The following is a 20,714-nucleotide window of genomic DNA, read 5'->3' as shown; positions in this document are numbered from 1 at the left end:
ATTACACCGTCGTTTATGTCCAACAAAATATTGAGATCATATAGAAAATAGAAAATATAGAGATCAACAACGTGTCAGTATGGGATGACAAGCGTATTTGGCACTTCGCTTGGAACAGCCGGTGCACCATGTTTTTGGGCATGGAATTATGATTATGTGCTTTTGCTTACAAGAATACCAGATGTACCGAAAGAAGAGATGTGTTGTTCATAGAATGGCCTCAATTTGTTTGTGGAAGAAGGTATGGCTGGTTCTCATCACATTCAACAAGACGTTCCGCGAGTCCTGCATAAACTTCTCTTCGTGTTCTCCCTTGCTGTGGTTTGCGCGTCGCTGTACTTCATTCTCTCCGGCTGCTGTGATTTTATTTTAGTGGATACTGCGAAACATTTGAAGCAAACCTCTCAACTTTTACCTTTGACTGAGCTTTTCCAAAGGAAGAATGCCTCATTTGAGAAGAGGGCTACAGATATCGGTGTGCGCTCAGCAGGTGCAGTTGGTGCGCAATCAGCCAATGTTGGTAAGGACTGGACCGCAGCAAGGAGACTACCCCAAGCAATCATCATAGGGGTGAAAAAGGGCGGAACACGAGCTCTTTTGGAATTCCTAAGACTTCATCCTGACATTCGAGCACTTGGCTCTGAACCTCACTTTTTCGACAGACATTACTCACGTGGGTTGAATTGGTACAGGTATGTACCTACCTACCTATCGATGATGAGTATGATGATTAGAATGATTAGAATGATAATGCTGAAACACACATTTGTGTTTGGTTGATATTTGTTTATATACACGGCTCAAAAAAATAAAGGGAACACTTAAACAACACAATGTAACTCCAAGTCAATCACATTTCTGTGAAATCAAACTGTCCACTTAGGAAGCAACACTGATTGACAATAAATTTCACATGCTGTTGTGCAAATGGAATAGACAACAGGTGGAAATTATAGGCAATTAGCAAGACACCCCCAATAAAGGAGTGGTTCTGCAGGTAGGGACCACAGACCACTTCTCAGTTCCTATGCTTCCTGGCTGATGTTTTGCTCACTTTTGAATGCTGACAGTGCTTTCACTCTAGTAGTAGCATGAGACGGAGTCTACAACCCACACAAGTGGCTTAGGTAGTGCAGCTCATCCAGGATGGCACATCAATGCGAGCTGTGGCAAGAAGGTTTTCTGTGTCTGTCAGCGTAGTGTCCAGAGCATGGAGGTGCTACCAGGAGACAGGCCAGTACATCAGGAGACGTGGAGGAGGGCAACAACCCAGCAGCAGGACCGCTACCTCCGCCTTTGTGCAAGGAGGAGCAGGAGGAGCACTGCCAGAGCCCTGCAAAATGACCTCCAGCAGGCCACAAATGTGCATGTGTCTGCTTAAACGGTCAGAAACAGACTCCATGAGGGTGGTATGAGGGCCCGACGTCCACAGATGGGGGTTGTGCTTACTGCCCAACACCGTGCAGGACGTTTGGCATTTGCCAGAGAACACCAAGATTGGCAAATTCGCCACTGGCGCCCTGTGCTCTTCACAGATGAAAGCAAGTTCACACTGAGCACGTGACAGACGCGACAGAGTCTGGAGACGCCGTAGAGAACGTTCTGCTGCCTGCAACATCCTCCAGCATGACCGGTTTGGCGGTGGGTCAGTCATGGTGTGGGGTGGCATTTCTTTGGGGGGCCGCACATGTGCTCGCCATAGGTAGCCTGACTGCCATTAGGTACCGAGATGAGATCCTCAGACCCCTTGTGAGACCATATGCTGGTGCGGTTGGCCCTGGGTTCCTCCTAATGCAAGACAATGCTAGACCTCATGTGACTGGAGTGTGTCAGCAGTTCCTGCAAGAGGAAGGCATTGATGCTATGGACTGGCCCGCCCGTTCCCCAGACCTGAATCCAATTGAGCACATCTGGGACATCATGTCTCGCTCCATCCACCAACGCCACATTGCACCACAGACTGTCCAGGAGTTGGCGGATGCTTTAGTCCAGGTCTGGGAGGAGATCCCTGAGGAGACCATCCGCCACCTCATCAGGAGCATGCCCAGGAGTTGTAGGGAGGTCATACAGGCACGTGGAGGCCACACACACTACTGAGCCTCATTTTTTTACTTGTTTTAAGGACATTACAAGTTGGATCAGCCTGTAGTGTGGTTTTCCACTTTAATTTTGAGTGTCACTCCAAATCCATACATCCATGGGTTGATAAATTTGATTTCCATTGATAATTTTTGTGTGATTTTGTTGTCAGCACATTCAACTATGTAAAGAAAAAAGTATTTAATAAGAATATTTCATTCATTCAGATCTAGGATGTGTTATTCTAGTGTTCCCTTTATTTTTTTGAGCAGTGTATATTTGATTGACAGGAGGGTTTCATTGTTTGCGTTCTGATTATGTTTACAACTTGCAAAAGGTGTAGAATGATGCACATTCTTCCTTGGAATTGCTGCTTGCTCATGGTCAGCCGTGTGTATTGCAAGTTAAAGAGGTTATTTAATGGCTGGGAGAATTTCTCTATGGGCTGTCCTACATTTACTTAAAAAAAAATGTATTTAACCTTTAATTAACTAGGCAAGTCAGTTAAGAACAAATTATTATTTACAATGACGGCCTAGCCCCAATGACGGCCTAGCCCCAGCCCCATCAAACCCTAACCCAGATGTGCACCGCCCTATGGGACTCCCAATCACAGCCGGTTGTGATACAGCCTGGAATCGGACCAGAGTCTGTAGTGACACCCCTAGCACTCAGATGCAGTGCCTTAGACCGCTGAACCACTTGGGAGCCCTACATACACTCTGAAGAACAACTGTAAAATCAGTAACACAAATATTATGCAGCAATGTTCTCTATGCCATTATTATTTTATCATTTTGACTGTTCTCCAAAAACAAATAAATGTACCAAACATTCCCCCAACTCCTGAACCTAACATCTGCTACATGATCACTCAATCAATTAAACTTTATTATATAGCACATTTCTTACAACAAATGCATTTCTAGGTGCTTGGACTAACAGTGCCCCACAATACGGACATTGTTCTCTCCCTTGTTTGATGTCTGTGGTGAGCGGTTATTTTTAGTTTTTTAAACAACTAATTGACCAACTTTGGTTCAATTATTTGAATTCCATTTTGTTCAGTTTTCTTCAGTGCGCTCAATGCGCTCATTGTACAGTTTCTTTCGAGATACATCAGATTTAGCCTCATCTGTGCGATGTAGTAAAGAGTTGTAGTTTCCAACAAGCCAATATTCTATTGTTTAGTGCGTAAAACGTGAGAATTAACTACAATGACCACAATCCCATGCGCATCTACTTGTCCGGTCTTTGTTTATTTTACGCCTGCTATGGAAGAGACAGAAAAATGTGCGATAATGAGGTGCTATAGAGCAGCTGTTGCTTCACGAGGGTTTATCTCTACCTGAAAATACTGTACATGATCTAAGTGATTGATATTTGGCATTCAGCAGTCATAAAAGTATGCCTTATTTACTTTGAAGGACTACAAAATGGTGATTTTGTCAGACTGCATAGACAACAGCTCGATAATGATGAGATCATGACTTAGAATTAAATAATAAAGTTACTAAATAAAACAAATGTAAAATACACAACAACTGAAATATTTTATTAAAGTAATGTGAATAAATTATGGTTAATAAGGGATAAGCAGTAATGGACAGTCACTGCCATCATGTGACTTTTATTGATGGTTTTATTCTGTGTTGTTACAGCATTCAGTCCACACAATGCATAGTGCATTCAATGTTTTAAAAAATGATTGAAACTTGAAATGGAAAACCGTGATTATTTTTTTAATAATCGGACCGAACTGACCTCAAAAAGCACTAATCGTCAAAAAGCATTAATCGCTCAGCACTGTTGATGTCTGAAGTATCATACTGTCTGTTCCCAAAATGGAAATATTCATCAAGCTGCTTGATCAAAGTATAGCACCACATTGTCTAATGAGAATATGCACTGGTGTATGCATTGTTTCTGCTGAGAGGAAAATAATCAAGGCTCTTTATTGAAACACTACCCATGGAATTGAACTCGATCTTGATAATGGTTAGATAACAGCTCCAAGGGAGAAAAGCTGAGTGCAAATGCCAAGCGAGTCAATGCAACACAAAAACGACATATTCTGCCATCGGTCTCCAGGGAAAATCAAAAGTGGGCTCACTAATGGACTTTGCTTGTATTTGTGTGCTCCCTCCCTCCTCCTTTCTCCCAGTCTCTCTTTCTTCCTTCCTTCCATTCTTTCTCTCTTGTCCTTCATCTGGATTTCTACTCAGGCAGACAGCGGAGTGTGTCCTCTCTCTCTCCCTGGTAGCACATGCTCTTACAAGGGGTGTGTACAAGTTTCAGTGCCCCTCAGCCCTCGTTCAGTTGAATGGGAGTGTATTAACATCCGGCAGGGAGGAAGAGCTGAGTGAGGCTGGAGAGCACACTGGGGAAAACTATATAACACCATGTAAATTATTAAGAACCAGCAGGCATGTTGGCTTCATTGGCACAGGATGACATAGAGATCTGTGGGGAGTGAGCATGACCAGATAGATCATGGTGTTAAGGGATGATTCAGTCCCTTTATTTGGCTATAGGCCTCAATCAATAGTACCTTGGATTGGTTGATGGTTATTCAAAGAATTAACCCTCTCTTCGATCTAAAACAAATGGATATGGTTATATTCTAATTTGGCTGTATTTTGTGTATTTGATATAAGATTGAACAGCCTCATTGTCCCTCTCAGGAACCTGATGCCCAAAGCTCTGGAGGGCCAGGTGGTCCTGGAGAAGACACCCAGGTACTTTGTGACAGCGGATAGCCCCGGCCGGATCCACTCCATGTCCCAGGAGGTCAAACTGATCGTGGTGGTGCGTGACCCTGTGACCCGCGCCATCTCTGACTACACCCAGATCATATCCAAGACTCCTGGCGTTCCCAGCTTTGAGACTCTGACGTTCCATAACGGGACGGAGGAGGCGTTGAAGGTGGACTCCCTGTGGAGCCCCATCTGGATTGGCCTGTATGCTCTGCACCTGGAGAGGTGGCTGGCCCACTTCCCCTTGGAACAGATCCACTTTGTCCATGGGGAGAGGCTGGTGAGCGACCCTGCAGGGGAGCTGGGCAGAGTCCAAGACTTTCTGGGACTTCAGAGGATCATCACAGACAAACACTTCTACTTCAACAAGACAAAGGGTTTCCCCTGCCTGAAGAAGCCAGAGGGCAGCAGCAAGCCCCACTGCCTGGGCAGAACCAAGGGCAGGCCACATGCTGACATCCACCCTCAGGTCATCCTCAGGTTACGTCAGTTCTACCAGCCACACAACCTGCGCTTCTACCAGATGACAGGGCAGGACTTTGGCTGGTAGGATGGGAGCCTAGAAAGAGGTGGAAAAAAGATGGTACCATCGTTACTGTTCAAAACACAGGCTGCACGAAGAGGATACAGGACAAAGCTTGAATTGGTGTATTTTGTGACGGTCCTGATGTCATCTGGAGTAACTCAAGTCCTCATGCAACCTGTATTGGCAAACAAATCAAAACAGTCACACTTTATTTTGTGACAGTTAAACCGCAAGAAGTAACGTGAGTAATGCCATAGGCCTACTGTGTAACACCATGGAAAGTGACAACAACATCCACCGTCAGAAAGCAGGTCCTCAGAACTCTAGTGTGAACTTACCCTTTACTCCACTAGATGGCAGTCCTTCCCCAACAGAGGCTTAGACAGTATTGTCGAAGTACTGTAAACTACTTGGAAAAAATGTGGATTTGTGGTCATGATCGTCATACACATTTTTTTCTGTAGTCAGATTGAGCAAGTATTACCATAAGAAATGACATGGCATCCCTTAATTTAAGTCCAAGACAATTCAAGGCAGCTGCATGGGCAAATGCTTGAAATATACAGTAGAGTCCTGCATTGATCCATTCAGTCTGTAGTCGTTTGCAGTTGGTTTTCATTTAAATATTCCCTAGTTATGAGGGGCATTTAAACCCATTTCCTCAATATTACCAAGAATCATAGACAGATTCACAGTCTGTATTGTCCTTAATTTCTGACAAAGTTTGTGTTCAATACATTTCCTGTGTATGTTTATGGGTGCTGCTTTTTCTTCATTACATTCTGAAGCAAATATTAAGATCCAACTTTCTCTCAAACACAAACTTACATACAGCACATATAAACGTAAGCACCATATTGTAACCTACTGTACGTGTTGGAAATAGCCGTCTGTACACCAAGCATCCATATGGCAACTAGACTTGGCTGATATTTGCAGCCCCATGCCGAATGTGGCAACAAAACTACAAACATAGCTTGTAAAAACAGCTTTACCATCTGCTCCAGAATAACAGTAATGATAATAATCGTCATGGCCTTGGCTCTAGAAACATACAGGAGGAAGTTGGGGACAAGTGTTGTTTATTCAGTCAGCTCCATGTTCCTTTGGCCATAATATTAGTAATGATCTTCTCAATGGGATCCATTATGCCCTATATAGTCCAGTGAGTTTGGCATCCTGTATATGAGAGCCAATTTATGGTCATTTTAATGAAGATGTCACCAAGCCTGGTCCTGTAAAGCCTTATAGATCTCCTAGGCCCTGTTCTGATACTGTGAAAATGCATCCTTTCTTCTTCCCCTTTGTGTTTTGAATTGGAACCTATCCAATCATGTTGGAGCAGTCATAACCTCAATGAAGGGAGGATGGAAGGTACATTCTAACAGTATTGGAATGGGGCCCTGCAGGCCCAGGGTTGGTGACCACTGTCTTAGCAGTAGGCCTCTCCCTGTGGTTCTGTCATGCTGTCCAGGCCCATTACATAGGCTGCTCCAGTGGAGGGTTTTTGCCCATTGACAGGGAGGTCCAGAGGCCCAGCATTTCCTTCTCCCCTTGCAGGCACAGCCGTCAGGTACATGTCCCACATCTGCTCTGGCAGGTCCATCTCCAGCAGCTTCTGCTTGATCCTCAGGTTCTTCTCAATGTTCCGCCGCTTGTACTTGAACTCTACGATGGTCTTGGTGTACCTGTTCAGTGCTGTCACCGCAGAAGCCATGCAGGTGGCGAAGGAGCCCCATGCTAAGCTGGGGAGGGGGAAGAAGAAGAATTACAGAGGGTGTGATTAACCTCAGCATGCATGCTCTCTCCATCATGACTGTGCTACTGTACATGGCCTCAGAATGCTAGCGTCGCTTAAAATTGCACGAGTATCACATAGCTGGATATTAGAGTTTAATCAGAGACAACTCCTATTGTACAGCACCTAGTGTAACGGTAAGTGACCTAGTCAGTACATACATGTAGGACCAGCTGTAGTCCCAGGTCTTGGGCCTCCAGTCCTCCGGACCCATAGCCACAGCCAGCTGAAAGGCCGTGGTGAACATCATGTGGGCAACCATCCCCAAAAGGCCTGGATCCCGAGGGACACAACACAATACAAAAACGCAAATAATGTTGGTGAATGAAAACCTGAGATAATATATGAGACGATATATTTTTCATGTATAATGGTTGTACCTTACAAAAGCACTGGTATAAGTACAGCAAAAAAAATAGTATCTGCAATTGATATTAGTAGCCACATGTGGCAGTATTGTACATGTTATGAATTGAGGGCTATCAGTTTGGATACCTTTCACTTATTTTAAAACCTTGCATGAGGACAGGTGTTAGTGTGAACAACATTGAGTGCAGTCCATTAATTTTCTCCATGATCATGCTTCCTTGTTCACTGGATATTCAGTTTATAGTATTACTGGGGAAGCTGATACATTCATACAGTTGCAGCCATTCCCCTTCATAACAATGACAGATAGAAGAGAGAATGATGAAGAATCAAAGCCCACCACAGCACAGTGTTCCCTCTACTCTCTCTTTCTCTGCTGCCTCTTGGCCATCTCTCTGCCAACATTCTGCTCGTCTACAGCTGCTTTACTTGGGATTAACGCCCTAACAACAAGAGGAGGGAGTCAGGGGAAGGTGGGAGGGGAGGGGTGGGGGTACTCCTCTGGGTAGGCCTTGTCTTGGACCAAAACCACTTCCCCATCTCCAATCCGATTAGTCCAGAAACCAGCAAATCCCCAGAGGTATTGGACACAGACCATAGACCACTGCTCTACGCGCTATGTTAGCACTCAGCTGGGCTAGCTTCTCTACAACTGTACCTCCCTGAGCAAGGCTCCCATCCCACTCTGCTACTATTATTGCTCTGCTTTTCTGCTAACAAAATCATATTCATATTCACATCCACATTTGTTCCACGGAGGAGAGTTAGCTGTAGGGATTCCACAAATTCTGTAGTGCATAAACCACATTTTAAACGTGTATATTCACTCCTACTTACCCCCACAATACAGTTTGACAGATGGATAGCAACACAATAACCATGATTGACAATACAGTGAGTGAATCTAAATGAAAATGACTCCTGATTGACATACATTTTCTCAACATCATCTTGATTCCTCAGCTTTGGAAATGGTCTTTGAATGGATGAATGGATGAAAACTTAGAGTAGATTCAGCAGTGTACTGAACATCGTATCTGTAAAATTGAAATAATCCATTTAGGATATGGACTAGCCACGGTCACTCTGGCCGGCCTCTGCCTGCCTGGGATGGTTAGTGGGTTGCATGCATGGTATTAGATGATGTAATCCCCTTGGTGGCTAGTGTTACACACAGACACGCTGGACTCTGATCTACTGTGTAGCTGGGACTCCCAAAGCCTGTCTACTGTAGGCTCTCTATCCAATTTGACCAGCCCAGTGCCAGCCTTAGTGTGATAGCGTGGCATGGAGGTTGACATGGCCTCTGGTCATTGAGAAACGGAGCCAGGGGATGTCCACTCACTAGTGTGCTCCCTCTGTGAAGCTGACTTCATAGTTAAGGATGCAGGGAGATAATCAACTCCTCAGTGGCTGGTGATCAGCTTTGAGTGACTGTATGAAAGTATTCTTTGATGACTTGTTCACTTGACAAATGGTGAACGTCATATTTAAAAATATATATATATGACTGTGAACATCATTCCCAGGCACAGATGTGTTACCTGACAGGGCGGTGAACATGGCAGCAAAGGCGTTGAGCTTCAGCTTGTTCATGACGCTGAGGCAAGGACACAGCTCTAACCACATGAGTACACCCCCAGTGAACAGCAGGATGAGGTAGAGACACTCAGCTGTGATGCACAGCCACAGGACCCCTGGGAATAGAAGGAAGAGAGGAGTCAGTCAGAGTGAGTACTACTGTCGCCTCTAGAATACACTTCCCTCTACTAAATAATCCCACCTATAGGAAGGGAGACATCAACTCCACAGACCCAGACAGGAAGAGACCCCTGAGCTCTCTGTAGGCCTGCTCCGGTGGGACTTGGATAGAGACGACAGGTGCCACTGATAATAAGATGAAAGCTGCTTCTAATGTAAAACTACTACAACAGCTTTACTTTAGTTTTTAGACTGTTATTTAGGATTTCCTATGGAAGCCCTGATTGGAGTCACAGTAGATTATGTTCCAGTAAAAGGCAAGAGTTGACGGACATTCCAAGAAAAGTTGCAGAGGAATAGTACACTTATGAAAACAATGAAATACAGTCTATATATACTACCAATAACGTAGTGGGTAGTGTTGCGTTTACCCATTCAGTTATTGGGAGCAGATATGACTGTCTTTATTTCTTTTCACAGTAGATTATGAAAAATTGTTGATGCTTCATATAGATTTTGTTAAGAGAGTGAAAAAGGGGACACCTGCAAATGGCATCATCCTATAAAATCACTGTCTTGATATATTTTTGATGACTGGACTCATGTAAAGTTGTGGTCAAGAGGACAATATATATTTATCAGGGCTTTACACCACTAGACCGAAAGATAATCGTTTTATAAATGGGTTTTACCTACCTTTTTCATGGTCAGGTGCAATGTCTTTAAAGTCTCTGCAGTTAAAACCTGGAAGCAGAGAAACATTCATTTAGTTCATGTAGCCTAGTCTTGTTATTTTTCTTATCTTCTTATGTAAATTGTAGTTTTAGAAATAGGTAATGCAATCCAAAAATGTTTTACTCTTCTTTGTTATTTTCTATAAATGAAATAAAATGTGTTAGTATGCACAGAAGCATCAGCTAAATGGTTATGATCAGGATTTTCACCTTCATGTTGTTTGACCGATTACTCCCCAAGATAAATCGCTTACCACTTTTAAAATCAGACCCTATCCATTATCTGATAGTGGTGTCTCCAGTCTTCATGTCTCCAGTCTTCATGTCTCCAGTCCTTTTTCTATCCCACTAAGCTGTTTGTTCTGTCACACCTCAGGACTGGCTACTGCTGACTCTCACAGCTGTTTGTTCTGTCACACCTCAGGACTGGCTACTGATGACTCTCACAGCTGTTTGTTCTGTCACACCTCAGGACTGGCTACTGCTGACTCTCACAGCTGTTTGTTCTGTCACACCTCAGGACTGGCTACTGCTGACTCTCACAGCTGCTTGTTCTGTCACACCTCAGGACTGGCTACTGCTGACTCTCACAGCTGTTTGTTCTGTCACACCTCAGGACTGGTTACTGCTGACTCTCACAGCTGTTTGTTCTGTCACACCTCAGGACTGGCTACTGCTGACTCTCACAGCTGCTTGTTCTGTCACACCTCAGGACTGGCTACTGCTGACTCTCACAGCTGTTTGTTCTGTCACACCTCAGGACTGGTTACTGCTGACTCTCACAGCTGTTTGTTCTGTCACACCTCAGGACTGGCTACTGCTGACTCTCACAGCTGTTTGTTCTGTCACACCTCAGGACTGGCTACTGCTGACTCTCACAGCTGTTTGTTCTGTCACACCTCAGGACTGGCTACTGCTGACTCTCACAGCTATTTGCTCTGTCACACCTCAGGACTGGCTACTGCTGACTCTCACAGCTGTTTGTTCTGTCACACCTCAGGACTGGCTACTGCTGACTCTCACAGCTGTTTGTTCTGTCACACCTCAGGACTGGCTACTGATGACTCTCACAGCTGTTTGTTCTGTCACACCTCAGGACTGGCTACTGATGACTCTCACAGCTGTTTGTTCTGTCACACCTCAGGACTGGTTACTGCTGACTCTCACAGCTGTTTGTTCTGTCACACCTCAGGACTGGTTACTGCTGACTCTCACAGCTGTTTGTTCTGTCACACCTCAGGACTGGTTACTGATGACTCTCACAGCTGTTTGTTCTGTCACACCTCAGGACTGGCTACTGCTGACTCTCACAGCTGTTTGTTCTGTCACACCTCAGGACTGGCTACTGCTGACTCTCACAGCAATCATAGCAAATCAATGTTGAGTCACAGAGTTTCTGCAAACATTCCAATTCTTGCACTCAATGACCTCCGTACTGTAAAACTCCTACTAAAACGGAGGACTGGCTACTGCTGACTCTCACAGCTGTTTGTTCTGTCACACCTCAGGACTGGCTACTGATGACTCTCACAGCTGTTTGTTCTGTCACACCTCAGGACTGGCTACTGATGACTCTCACAGCTGTTTGTTCTGTCACACCTCAGGACTGGTTACTGCTGACTCTCACAGCTGTTTGTTCTGTCACACCTCAGGACTGGTTACTGCTGACTCTCACAGCTGTTTGTTCTGTCACACCTCAGGACTGGTTACTGCTGACTCTCACAGCTGTTTGTTCTGTCACACCTCAGGACTGGCTACTGCTGACTCTCACAGCTGTTTGTTCTGTCACACCTCAGGACTGGCTACTGCTGACTCTCACAGCAATCATAGCAAATCAATGTTGAGTCACAGAGTTTCTGCAAACATTCCAATTCTTGCACTCAATGACCTCCGTACTGTAAAACTCCTACTAAAACGGATGCATCATTATGTCAGTCCATTTCAGTGAAGTCAACACAAGTAACCTGATACCAAATAGAAAATTACTTTTGGCTTATTTTATCAAATCTCAAAGACAAAAAAAAGACAAAACAACATGATGATGTAATTATGCAAGTAAATAGTAGACTGTCAAATCATTTGCATCTTGATATTATTTTAGTCTCTCCCAATGTACTTCCTCCTTCACTTCTTGTTGTAATGTACCCAAACCACATCAGGTTTCGAGAGCATGGTCACACAGGACCAGCTGCTGAGCGGCCAACATAGTCGCATGTTCTATTTCAACATTTCTGCAAGTTGTACATGAACGTTATTTACCATTCATGTCAGCAGCCTGCTCACAGGAGAAGAAGATGCCGGTGTGGAACTTCCTCATCAGGAACTTCTCTTCTCCCGACTCCCAGATGTACTGCACCAGCCGGCTGTCATTGATGTTACTGCTGTTGAAGCGAATGCAGTACGACTGCCTGGTCGTCACCGGCCCCGTGCAGAAAGGCTTGACCACCTTCCTGGTCCCCTCGCACCAGAAGCTAGTGGTCACTGCTGACAGGGCACACGTAAATGCTACAATGTTGAGGGTGAGCGCCAGGGACCCCCGCCGACTGCACTCTGTCCCCATGCTGGAGGCTGGGCAAAATGAAATGAAATGAAAAGGCAACTAATCCAGGCTTTCGATATGTCGCCGCCGTGTTTTGCCTCTCAAATATATCTCAAATCTTCATAATCTTGTGGCATTTGAGGTTCCTTGAGTGATGCTGTATGTACATCTCTCCTGTGGCTCTAAGGATGTGCTGCCTGATACCTTTATTGAAGGATTCGTTCTCTTCCTTGCTTGCACTCCCTTATACTCCAATCACTCTTTTTGTCTCTCCCTTGTTTATTTGAACTCTCTCTCTCTCTTTTCTCTTCTGCTTGCTGTGGTCTCTTTTTCTCCCATCTTTCTCCACCCACTCACCAAATGCGTAATTTATTACACAGGACAAATTATATTCTAGACCTCCATTTTATTGTCATATCTAAACCTAGGCTGTTTCTGTGAGCATAGTAACAAAACATATTCATTTGGGCTTACTCTTTAATCTGGAACAAGGCTCTCGCCAATGCAAACATTGGACTGGACATGCTCTGGCATAGTTGGGCATTACTGATGCATGTTTTCACAAACTACACTGAGTGTACAAAACATTAAGGACACCTGCTCCTTCCATGACATAGACTGAACAGGTGAATCCAGGAGACAGCTATGATTCCTGATTGATGTCACTGGTTAAATCCACTTCAATCAGTGTAGATGAAGGGAAGGAGACAGATGAATAAGTATTGGAAAGCCTTGAGACAATTGAGACATGGATTGTGTATGTGTGCCATTCAGAGGGTCAACGGGCAAGACAAAATATTTAAGTGCCTTTGAAAGGGGTATGGTAGTAGATGCCAGGTGCACCGGTTTGACGGTGTCAAGAACTGCAACGCTGCTGGGTTTTTTACGCTCAACAGTTTCTCGTGTGTATCAATAATGGTCCACCACTCAAAGGACATCCAGTTAACTTGACAGAACTGTGGGATGCATTGGAGTCAACATGGTCCAGAATCCCTGTGGAATGCTTTTGACACCTTGTGGAGTCCATGCACCGACAAATTGATTGACGACAAAAGGGGGTACAACTCAATATTTGTTTTGTAGTACACTCAGTGTATAATTTCATCATACTGTACCTGCGATCATAAAGGTCAGATCAACTCAAAGTGTAACAGTGACTTTAGGTTGTGAAACACACATTATTGCATGAGGCTGCAGATCAAGTATCAACATGTGTGCATGCAAAGTAAATCTGTTCCTATTTGATAGCCTGGTGATTGGCTTATGCAGGATGTTACATGCAAATGTAGGCAAACTGCTATGGGAAATAGGCTTAAGAGATGTTGGTAGACAGATGTTGGGAGAAAGGATCCTGCATTTTCTTCAACTGATTTCTCTTGTCCATAACTACTCTCCACTAGGCCAATGAATACCAAGAGGGCAGCAAGTGCCACTTCCTTCACAGATCAGCAGTTGTGGCCTACCTATTGGAGTTCAGTGCATGGAGCTGACTTGAGTGACACAGAATGGACACAGGGTCACAGGTATCTAAAAATCTCCACTGTGTTTGTGAGGTGCAGTAATTCTTGACATGGCGCTAACATCCAACATCACTGAATAATTGTTTCTATTGAGAGAATTTGATACTGGCATGTGTACTCAGCTTTCTGAGAGACCAAACGTTTCTGCACAGACCGTAAAAACAAAGGACCCAGAAGGATTGTTAGATCAGGGAATGAGGAATTAATTCTTAATCCTTAAATGTACTCTCTTGTGACTTAATGGGGCACTGTCACTTAAGAGATCCAACAGAAAACAGGGATGACAGAGATGACTCTGCAGATTCAAGTAGTGGGAAAACAGGGCAATAAAACGGATGTGTAATCAATCAATATTTGACATAATATTGGACACCTCCTATTGGAAAGTAAGGCAAACCCAGTGAGCTGAGAGTATACGACTGCATCACAACGATGTTTTGTCAGAAACTGTAAACATAATCCATATGTTGGTACATTACCTTCCATGTGCTATTCTGTAAACATAATCCATATGTTGGTACATTACCTTCCATGTGCTATTCTGTAAACATAATCCATATGTTGGTACATTACCTTCCATGTGCTATTCTGTAAACATAATCCATATGTTGGTACATTACCTTCCATGTGCTATTCTGTAAACATAATCCATATGTTGGTACATTACCTTCCATGTGCTATTCTGTAAACATAATCCATATGTTGGTACATTACCTTCCATGTGCTATTCGCCTTAAAAAGGCACAAGTACCAAAACATTACTTTCAAGTGGGTGGAACCAGACCGAGGGTTTGAGACATTTTTCCTTGTATTCATGTGGTCATCTTTCAATTCTGTAGTATGTTGAGGGTTGGGTAATATTTTCCCTAGGAAATATAGTCTACCCTTGATTATGGGGCCATCTTAGTTGATTTACAATATTATGTGCAATGATATGCTTATGACCCAATTACTTTGAGTCCATACTGTTTGAGGAGATTTTGATATATAATTTTGGAATGTACACTTGCCAAATGCCCAAAGTATATATCTTCACCAGCTTCAGAGTAGTGTTGAAAAACATTCACCAACAACTGTCTACTTCCAATTCCTCCTATTCTTATATAACAACCAATAAAAAATGAACATGATTTCCCCTCTCAACTATACCTGTTTTTTTTTTTTTTTTGGCCAGAATCCACAATTTACAGAATCAAAAATGACCAGCAGTAGATGAAACATGCAACCTCAAAACTCAAAGCTTACAAAGGTATTCCAGCAAAAATCAGGATTATCCTCAATCTGAATCCTTTCATGTTTGCCAGGCAAACTGAGCACCATTGATGGATGAGGACACTGACCTTGTTCCACACACTGCTCTGAACATGTCAGCACGCTCAGCTGTTGTCCAGGCTCTTGGATGTCATGAGAAACATGCATACACTGGGCTGTACAGAAGCAAGCAAACATAAAATAGGAATACATTTGGACCTGATATACTTGTGAGAGTTTAGATGCCAATGTAAGAAATGTTGATTTTGGCATCATGATGGTACTGTAGGCTGCTATGTCCTGAGGCTCTACAGGCAACACCACTCAGTGTGTTGTTATGGATTTAGATGTCCACTTCCTTCTTTTCCTGTAAATAGCCAGGAAATGATTATAACTGGAACTCAACTTACACTACTATATCCTGACCATTATAAAGAGATGAACATCAGTAATGACTAAAACATCAATCTAATTTCTCACCAACACTTTTTTTACAGTAGTATTTCTTAGTGCTGCTTACATATATTTGAGATACTGTGATTGGGTTAACTTGCCATCTGATTATGCAAGATAAATTCCAGATTGATGGCATAGGAGTGCTTTGAGTGCTTAATCCATTCAAATGTTCAGTACATAAATATGAGTTAGGAATCCATCTGGCTGAACATTGTGCTCAGCAGTTATGATTTGCACAACTATGTTTGTGTCCCCTGTGTACCACTGCCATCACGTCAGACATAAGCTGGTTACACTAGCTTCATTCCCTCTATGACGTCAGTTGGTTTTACTAGGTAATACATTAGATCAAGACCTAAGCTGATATGAGCTCTGCTGGGGCTGCCAAAACTAAAATGAGATGCAGTTCAATTAATAACACATTCACACACATCGTCCCACCAAAATACCCTGAAAACCCTGAAAGTTATTTAGGTACGGTATAAAGTTATAAAGATATACGGTATAAAGTTATAAAGATGCTGACATTAACACCAATACCATTTCCCCCATTGTGTCATAGATGATCAGACGTACAGTACTGTAAACGGGTTGCTTAGACTTCACTCTCTTGTAACAAGAGGGCAACGCAAATACCTTGAGCTGAGCTCAGCACACTGACATCTTAGCCTGGTTTCTACACAACATACCACTAACACCATAACACACATAATGCTAATTGTCTCACTATCATTTACAGTTTTTATGCTGTTAATACCATTGCCAGTCATAACAATTTACTTGAAGATGGTATTATAGGCATCCATATTATTGATCATTCAAATAATAATTCTGAATTTCAAATCAATTACTCCAGAGAACGCACTTCCACTGCTCCAGAGTCCAATGGCTGCGAGCTTTACACCACTCCAGCCGACGTTTGGCACTGCGCATGGTGATCTTAGGCTTGTGTGCAACTGCTCGGCCATGGAAACCCATTTCATGGTCCCGAAGAACAGTTCTTGTGTTGATGTTGCTTCCAGAGGCAGTTTGGAACTCGGTAGTGAATGTTGCAACTGAGGAAAGACGATTTTTAAGTTCTACGCGCTCCAGCTCTCGGCGGTCCCATTCTGTGAGCCGTTGTTGCTCCTAGACGTTTCCACTTCACAATAACAGCACTTACAGTTGACCGGGGCAGCTCTAGCAGGGTAGACATTTGACAAACTGACTTGTTGGAAATGTGGCATCCTATGATGGTGCCACATTGAAAGTCACAGAGCTCTTCAGTAAGGCCATTCTACTACCAATGTTTGTCTATGGAGGTTGCATGGCCCTGTGCTCGATTTTATACACCTGTCAGCAATGGATGTGGCTGAAATAGCCCAATCAACAAATTTGAAAGGGTGTCCACATACTTTTGAGGATGTAGTATATAACAAAGTTTCCTTGTTTAAATCCCTACCTTCTGTAACCAATACTGAAATAAAAATGAAGACTTGCTTTACAACACTACGTAAACAAACTTGACATCTGTCAATGACATGGCAATGTTGACATGGTCTGAGCAGGGTCATCTAATATGGGTGTCAATATTGGCAAATATTTCATCTAAATTAGCCAACTTTTCTAATTACGCTGAGCATTAGCCAACTCTAGTAGAGGAGTGTATGATGCTGTGACAGAGCTGTCAGAGTAAAGCCATCACTCTCACAGCACAGCACTTACTCAGCTCAATTCCTGAATTCATTGAGGTCCATTTACTAAAACAGCAGATGGCCCAGTCATCTGCCATGAGACTGTTACAATGGAGAGACAATTCATCTCATCTCCCTATGCTATCTACAGGGACAGCCCTGAGCTGCTTCACAGACACGAATACCCTGCTCTACAGGTGGGCTTAAACTTGCACACCTTTCACCCTGCTCATTCACATATCTTGTTTACCACAAACCAGGTAGCCGGCAGGTAGCCTAGTGGTTAGAGCGTTGGACTAGTAACCAAAAGGTTGCAAGATTGAATCCCCGAGCTGACATGATACAAATCTGTCGTTCTGCTCCTGAACAGGCAGTTAACCCACTGATCCTAGGCCATCATTGAAAATAAGAATTTGTTCTTAACTGACTTTCCTAGTTAAATAAAGGGAAAATAAAAAGTAAGTCAGTGAACATCACTGTAGTGTCAACTGCAATAGATGAAATAGGATGGTGGTATCAATATCTTTCAATGGAAATCATGTAACATCGTTATTTTGCCAACAATGGACATAGAAAGCTCAATCTAATCCTTAGCTAATCTTAAACTGCATCAACCTGTATTATGCAAAGCTTGATGTCATTGTGCCTGTATGATGCACACACTACTACCTCATTGGACCCTAGAAAATATGTCAACCTCGTATGACGTAGTTATCCTCTTTATCTTCAAGACAGCTTGTCTGGTATTTAAGTAGCGATGACCATAATCCTGTTCAGCACATTGTGAAGTGGTCAGGGTGAGAAGGAGAGTCAGACCAAGTCAGGAAGAAGCCAACAGGTGGTTTCCTCCAAGTCAGATGAGAGAGGTAGTACACACAAAACAAGAAAAATAACAATATTATCACTTCACCATAGTGTTTCTTTGCAGCATGGGGAATTCTAAGAGTGGGGCACTGTCCAAGGAACTTCTGGAGGACCTGAAGTCCAATACTAAGTACAACGAGGCCGAGCTGTGTGTCTGGTACCAGTCCTTCCTCAAGGAATGCCCCACAGGCAGGATCACCAAGGAGCAATTTGAGGGCATCTATGCCAGCTTCTTCCCTAATGCAGATCCTACTGAGTACGCAAGGCATGTCTTTAGGAGCTTTGATACCAACGCAGATGGTCAACTGGACTTTAAGGAGTACATTGTGGCCCTGCACCTTACCTCCGGAGGCAAGACCCTGCAGAAGCTAGAGTGGGCCTTCGCCCTCTACGACGTGGATGGAAACGGAACCATCAGCAAAAATGAGATCCAAGAGATTGTTAAGGTACACAAACAAACAATTTCTCTGCCTCTAGCGTGAAGACACAGTGGTGGTGGTGGTAGTTACTGAACCACTCAGTATACAGAATGGACATAAACAAAGATCTTAGTTACAACCAAAAAGTGCAACAAGATGAATCAAATTAAAAGCAGAACATATATTATTTCATACATTTGTGAAATGATTAGGTGAGTTGTTTAATATTCTACGTATTCAGTCATCCCGTAAAAATATGATTGGAGAACAATCTTTATGTAGTCTGCATTTTTGAACGGTGCTATTATAGTACATGTGCTGAATTCAGTATTTAATCTACATTTGAAAGTGACATGTTTTTCCTTATTGATTTATTGCTTTACAGTCAATATTTAACATGATCCCTGAGGAAGACCAAAAGGACCTGCCTGAAGATGAAAACACACCTGATAAGAGAGCAGACAAAGTCTGGGACTTTTTTGGAAAGAAAGAAGATGGTAATTTTGATTGTGAAGAATTTTCTAAATGTGATATGATGAGAACTTCTGGCATGAGAGACTTCCTATGTGTTTTGCACAATTAGATACATTAAATAAACAACCATAATAATGTTGATTCAGTAATGACATTTTCTATGTTTCCTTTCCAGACAAGATTGCAGAGAGGGAATTCATTCAAGGAGTGATGGACAACAAGGACATCCTACGGTTGATTCAGTATGATGAGCCCCAGAAAATCAAGGACAAACTGAAGGAGAAGAAACAATAGCTTTCCGACAAAATCATTCTTTTGAATTCTATAAGACTGTTCAAAGCTTAACTGTTTACAAACCCAACTCTCCTGCCAGACCTGGGCTCTTTGTGCGCTAGACAACATTGGCTTACACATTGAAGTACCACACATTGTGGTGGATGACCTGTTTGTCTATGAGCCACCTGGACTTTTCTTCCCACTCAAATAACTGTTCCGTGCTCTAGAATTATGGGTATTCTTTTCTATTTCGTAATGAATGAATGGTTTCCAGGATTCTGTTGCCTGCTGCTGTGTTCACTTGCATTCATTAGTTTACTAAAGAGAAAGCCACCAGTAAAGGACCCACTGGGCACACACTGGTTGAATCAATGTTGTTTCCATGATATTTAAACAAAATTACGCCGAACCAACATAGACTTGACATCTGTGCCCAGTGGGGAGCTCCTTATGAAGGGACTTAGGCTGAAGTTAACAATCCCTGTCTTACTATCAATCCTATTAGTATGTGAAGGTCAGTTTAGAAACATCCTGGCAGAGGTTTGTTATGAAGGTAATCATGTCTATAGAATGTGTTTTATAATGTGCTTAGCAGGACTGAAACCTCATACAATGTACAGTATTCAACTGGTAGACCAAAGGAAAAGGAGTCTTTTTTCTTGAATATTGTTGACATTTTGTTGATGCTGTCAGAGACTGCTGGAAACTACATAATAAAAAACGCTGTGAAAAATGACATTATAAAGGGGTTCTAAAAACGTAAATATAATGTACTGTGCCTGTAAAATATATTGTATAAGCAGGGAGTATAAGTCTAAGTATTGTTGTACATTCGTTTACTCCAGTTAGGGGAGGGGTGGTAGGGTTAGGGGGAAATAATAAAGAACAAAATATTGGAAATGACGCAAACAATTATATTGATAGAACCCACAATCTGCAATATTAAAGATGATCTAGAGCGAGGAGCAGCCCGCTCCATACATTACACACGTCAAATAATGAATTACAGAACATGTGCTTTAACTCCAATCATATGTCATCTTGGCACTGAACTTGTCCAAGGTGTAAGGTCAGAAACACAGGGCTTGACTCGTTCTCTCTCTAAAGCCTGATTTGGCTCCCAGTAATGCATGGCCTGGTTTCATGTTAATATTCCCCCACCTGGCCTATCTCCCTGGATCTCCCTGGATCTCCCTGGCCAATCCACAGACAGTCAGAGGGGAGGCGATTGACCTTAAAAGCCAGAGGCAAAAGGCTGAATTTCATCTGCTTATTGGGA

The 20,714-nt window shown here is 43.0% G+C and overlaps 3 protein-coding genes across 3 annotated transcripts; 2 read left to right on the top strand and 1 right to left on the bottom strand.

Annotated features, from left to right (window-relative positions):
- Positions 1-5,772, top strand: LOC110539177 (heparan sulfate glucosamine 3-O-sulfotransferase 3B1-like). Its single transcript, XM_021626137.2, has 2 exons — positions 1-692; positions 4,764-5,772. The coding sequence occupies exons 1-2, from the start codon at positions 244-246 to the stop codon at positions 5,383-5,385; spliced, it is 1,071 nt and encodes a 356-aa protein (XP_021481812.2). The 5' UTR covers positions 1-243; the 3' UTR covers positions 5,386-5,772.
- A 486-nt stretch (positions 5,773-6,258) lies between these two features.
- LOC110539176 (germ cell-specific gene 1-like protein) lies at positions 6,259-12,523 on the bottom strand. Its single transcript, XM_021626135.2, has 5 exons — positions 12,223-12,523; positions 9,926-9,973; positions 9,073-9,225; positions 7,321-7,432; positions 6,259-7,106 (listed from the first exon to the last, which is right to left on the bottom strand). The coding sequence occupies exons 1-5, from the start codon at positions 12,521-12,523 to the stop codon at positions 6,794-6,796; spliced, it is 927 nt and encodes a 308-aa protein (XP_021481810.1). The 3' UTR covers positions 6,259-6,793.
- Positions 12,524-18,058: 5,535 nt separating this feature from the next.
- Positions 18,059-20,171, top strand: LOC110538579 (recoverin-like). The gene is made up of 3 exons (XM_021625476.2): positions 18,059-18,712; positions 19,071-19,182; positions 19,335-20,171. The coding sequence occupies exons 1-3, from the start codon at positions 18,332-18,334 to the stop codon at positions 19,451-19,453; spliced, it is 612 nt and encodes a 203-aa protein (XP_021481151.1). The 5' UTR covers positions 18,059-18,331; the 3' UTR covers positions 19,454-20,171.
- Positions 20,172-20,714: the final 543 nt, after the last annotated feature.

The sequence above is a fragment of the Oncorhynchus mykiss genome, chromosome 12 (assembly GCF_013265735.2).
Source record: "Oncorhynchus mykiss isolate Arlee chromosome 12, USDA_OmykA_1.1, whole genome shotgun sequence".
Lineage (NCBI taxonomy): Eukaryota > Metazoa > Chordata > Actinopteri > Salmoniformes > Salmonidae > Oncorhynchus > Oncorhynchus mykiss.
Note: the sequence above shows the minus strand (reverse complement) of the source record. Positions and strands in the feature narration are given on the sequence as shown.

Bases quoted from the DNA above. Each gene is read 5' to 3' on its own strand.
- LOC110539177 (XM_021626137.2), top strand. From the start codon at position 244: ATGGCTGGTTCTCATCACATTCAACAAGACGTTCCGCGAGTCCTGCAT. The intron at 693-4,763 runs GTATGTACCTAC...TGTCCCTCTCAG, and splicing joins CGTGGGTTGAATTGGTACAG to GAACCTGATGCCCAAAGCTC.
- LOC110539176 (XM_021626135.2), bottom strand. From the start codon at position 12,523: ATGGGGACAGAGTGCAGTCGGCGGGGGTCCCTGGCGCTCACCCTCAAC. The intron at 9,226-9,925 runs GTAGGTAAAACC...TTCTATTCCCAG, and splicing joins TGCACCTGACCATGAAAAAG to GGGTCCTGTGGCTGTGCATC. The intron at 7,107-7,320 runs GTATGTACTGAC...CCCCCTCCCCAG, and splicing joins GACTACAGCTGGTCCTACAT to CTTAGCATGGGGCTCCTTCG.
- LOC110538579 (XM_021625476.2), top strand. From the start codon at position 18,332: ATGGGGAATTCTAAGAGTGGGGCACTGTCCAAGGAACTTCTGGAGGAC. The intron at 18,713-19,070 runs GTACACAAACAA...ATTGCTTTACAG, and splicing joins AGATCCAAGAGATTGTTAAG to TCAATATTTAACATGATCCC. The intron at 19,183-19,334 runs GTAATTTTGATT...TTTCCTTTCCAG, and splicing joins TTTTGGAAAGAAAGAAGATG to ACAAGATTGCAGAGAGGGAA.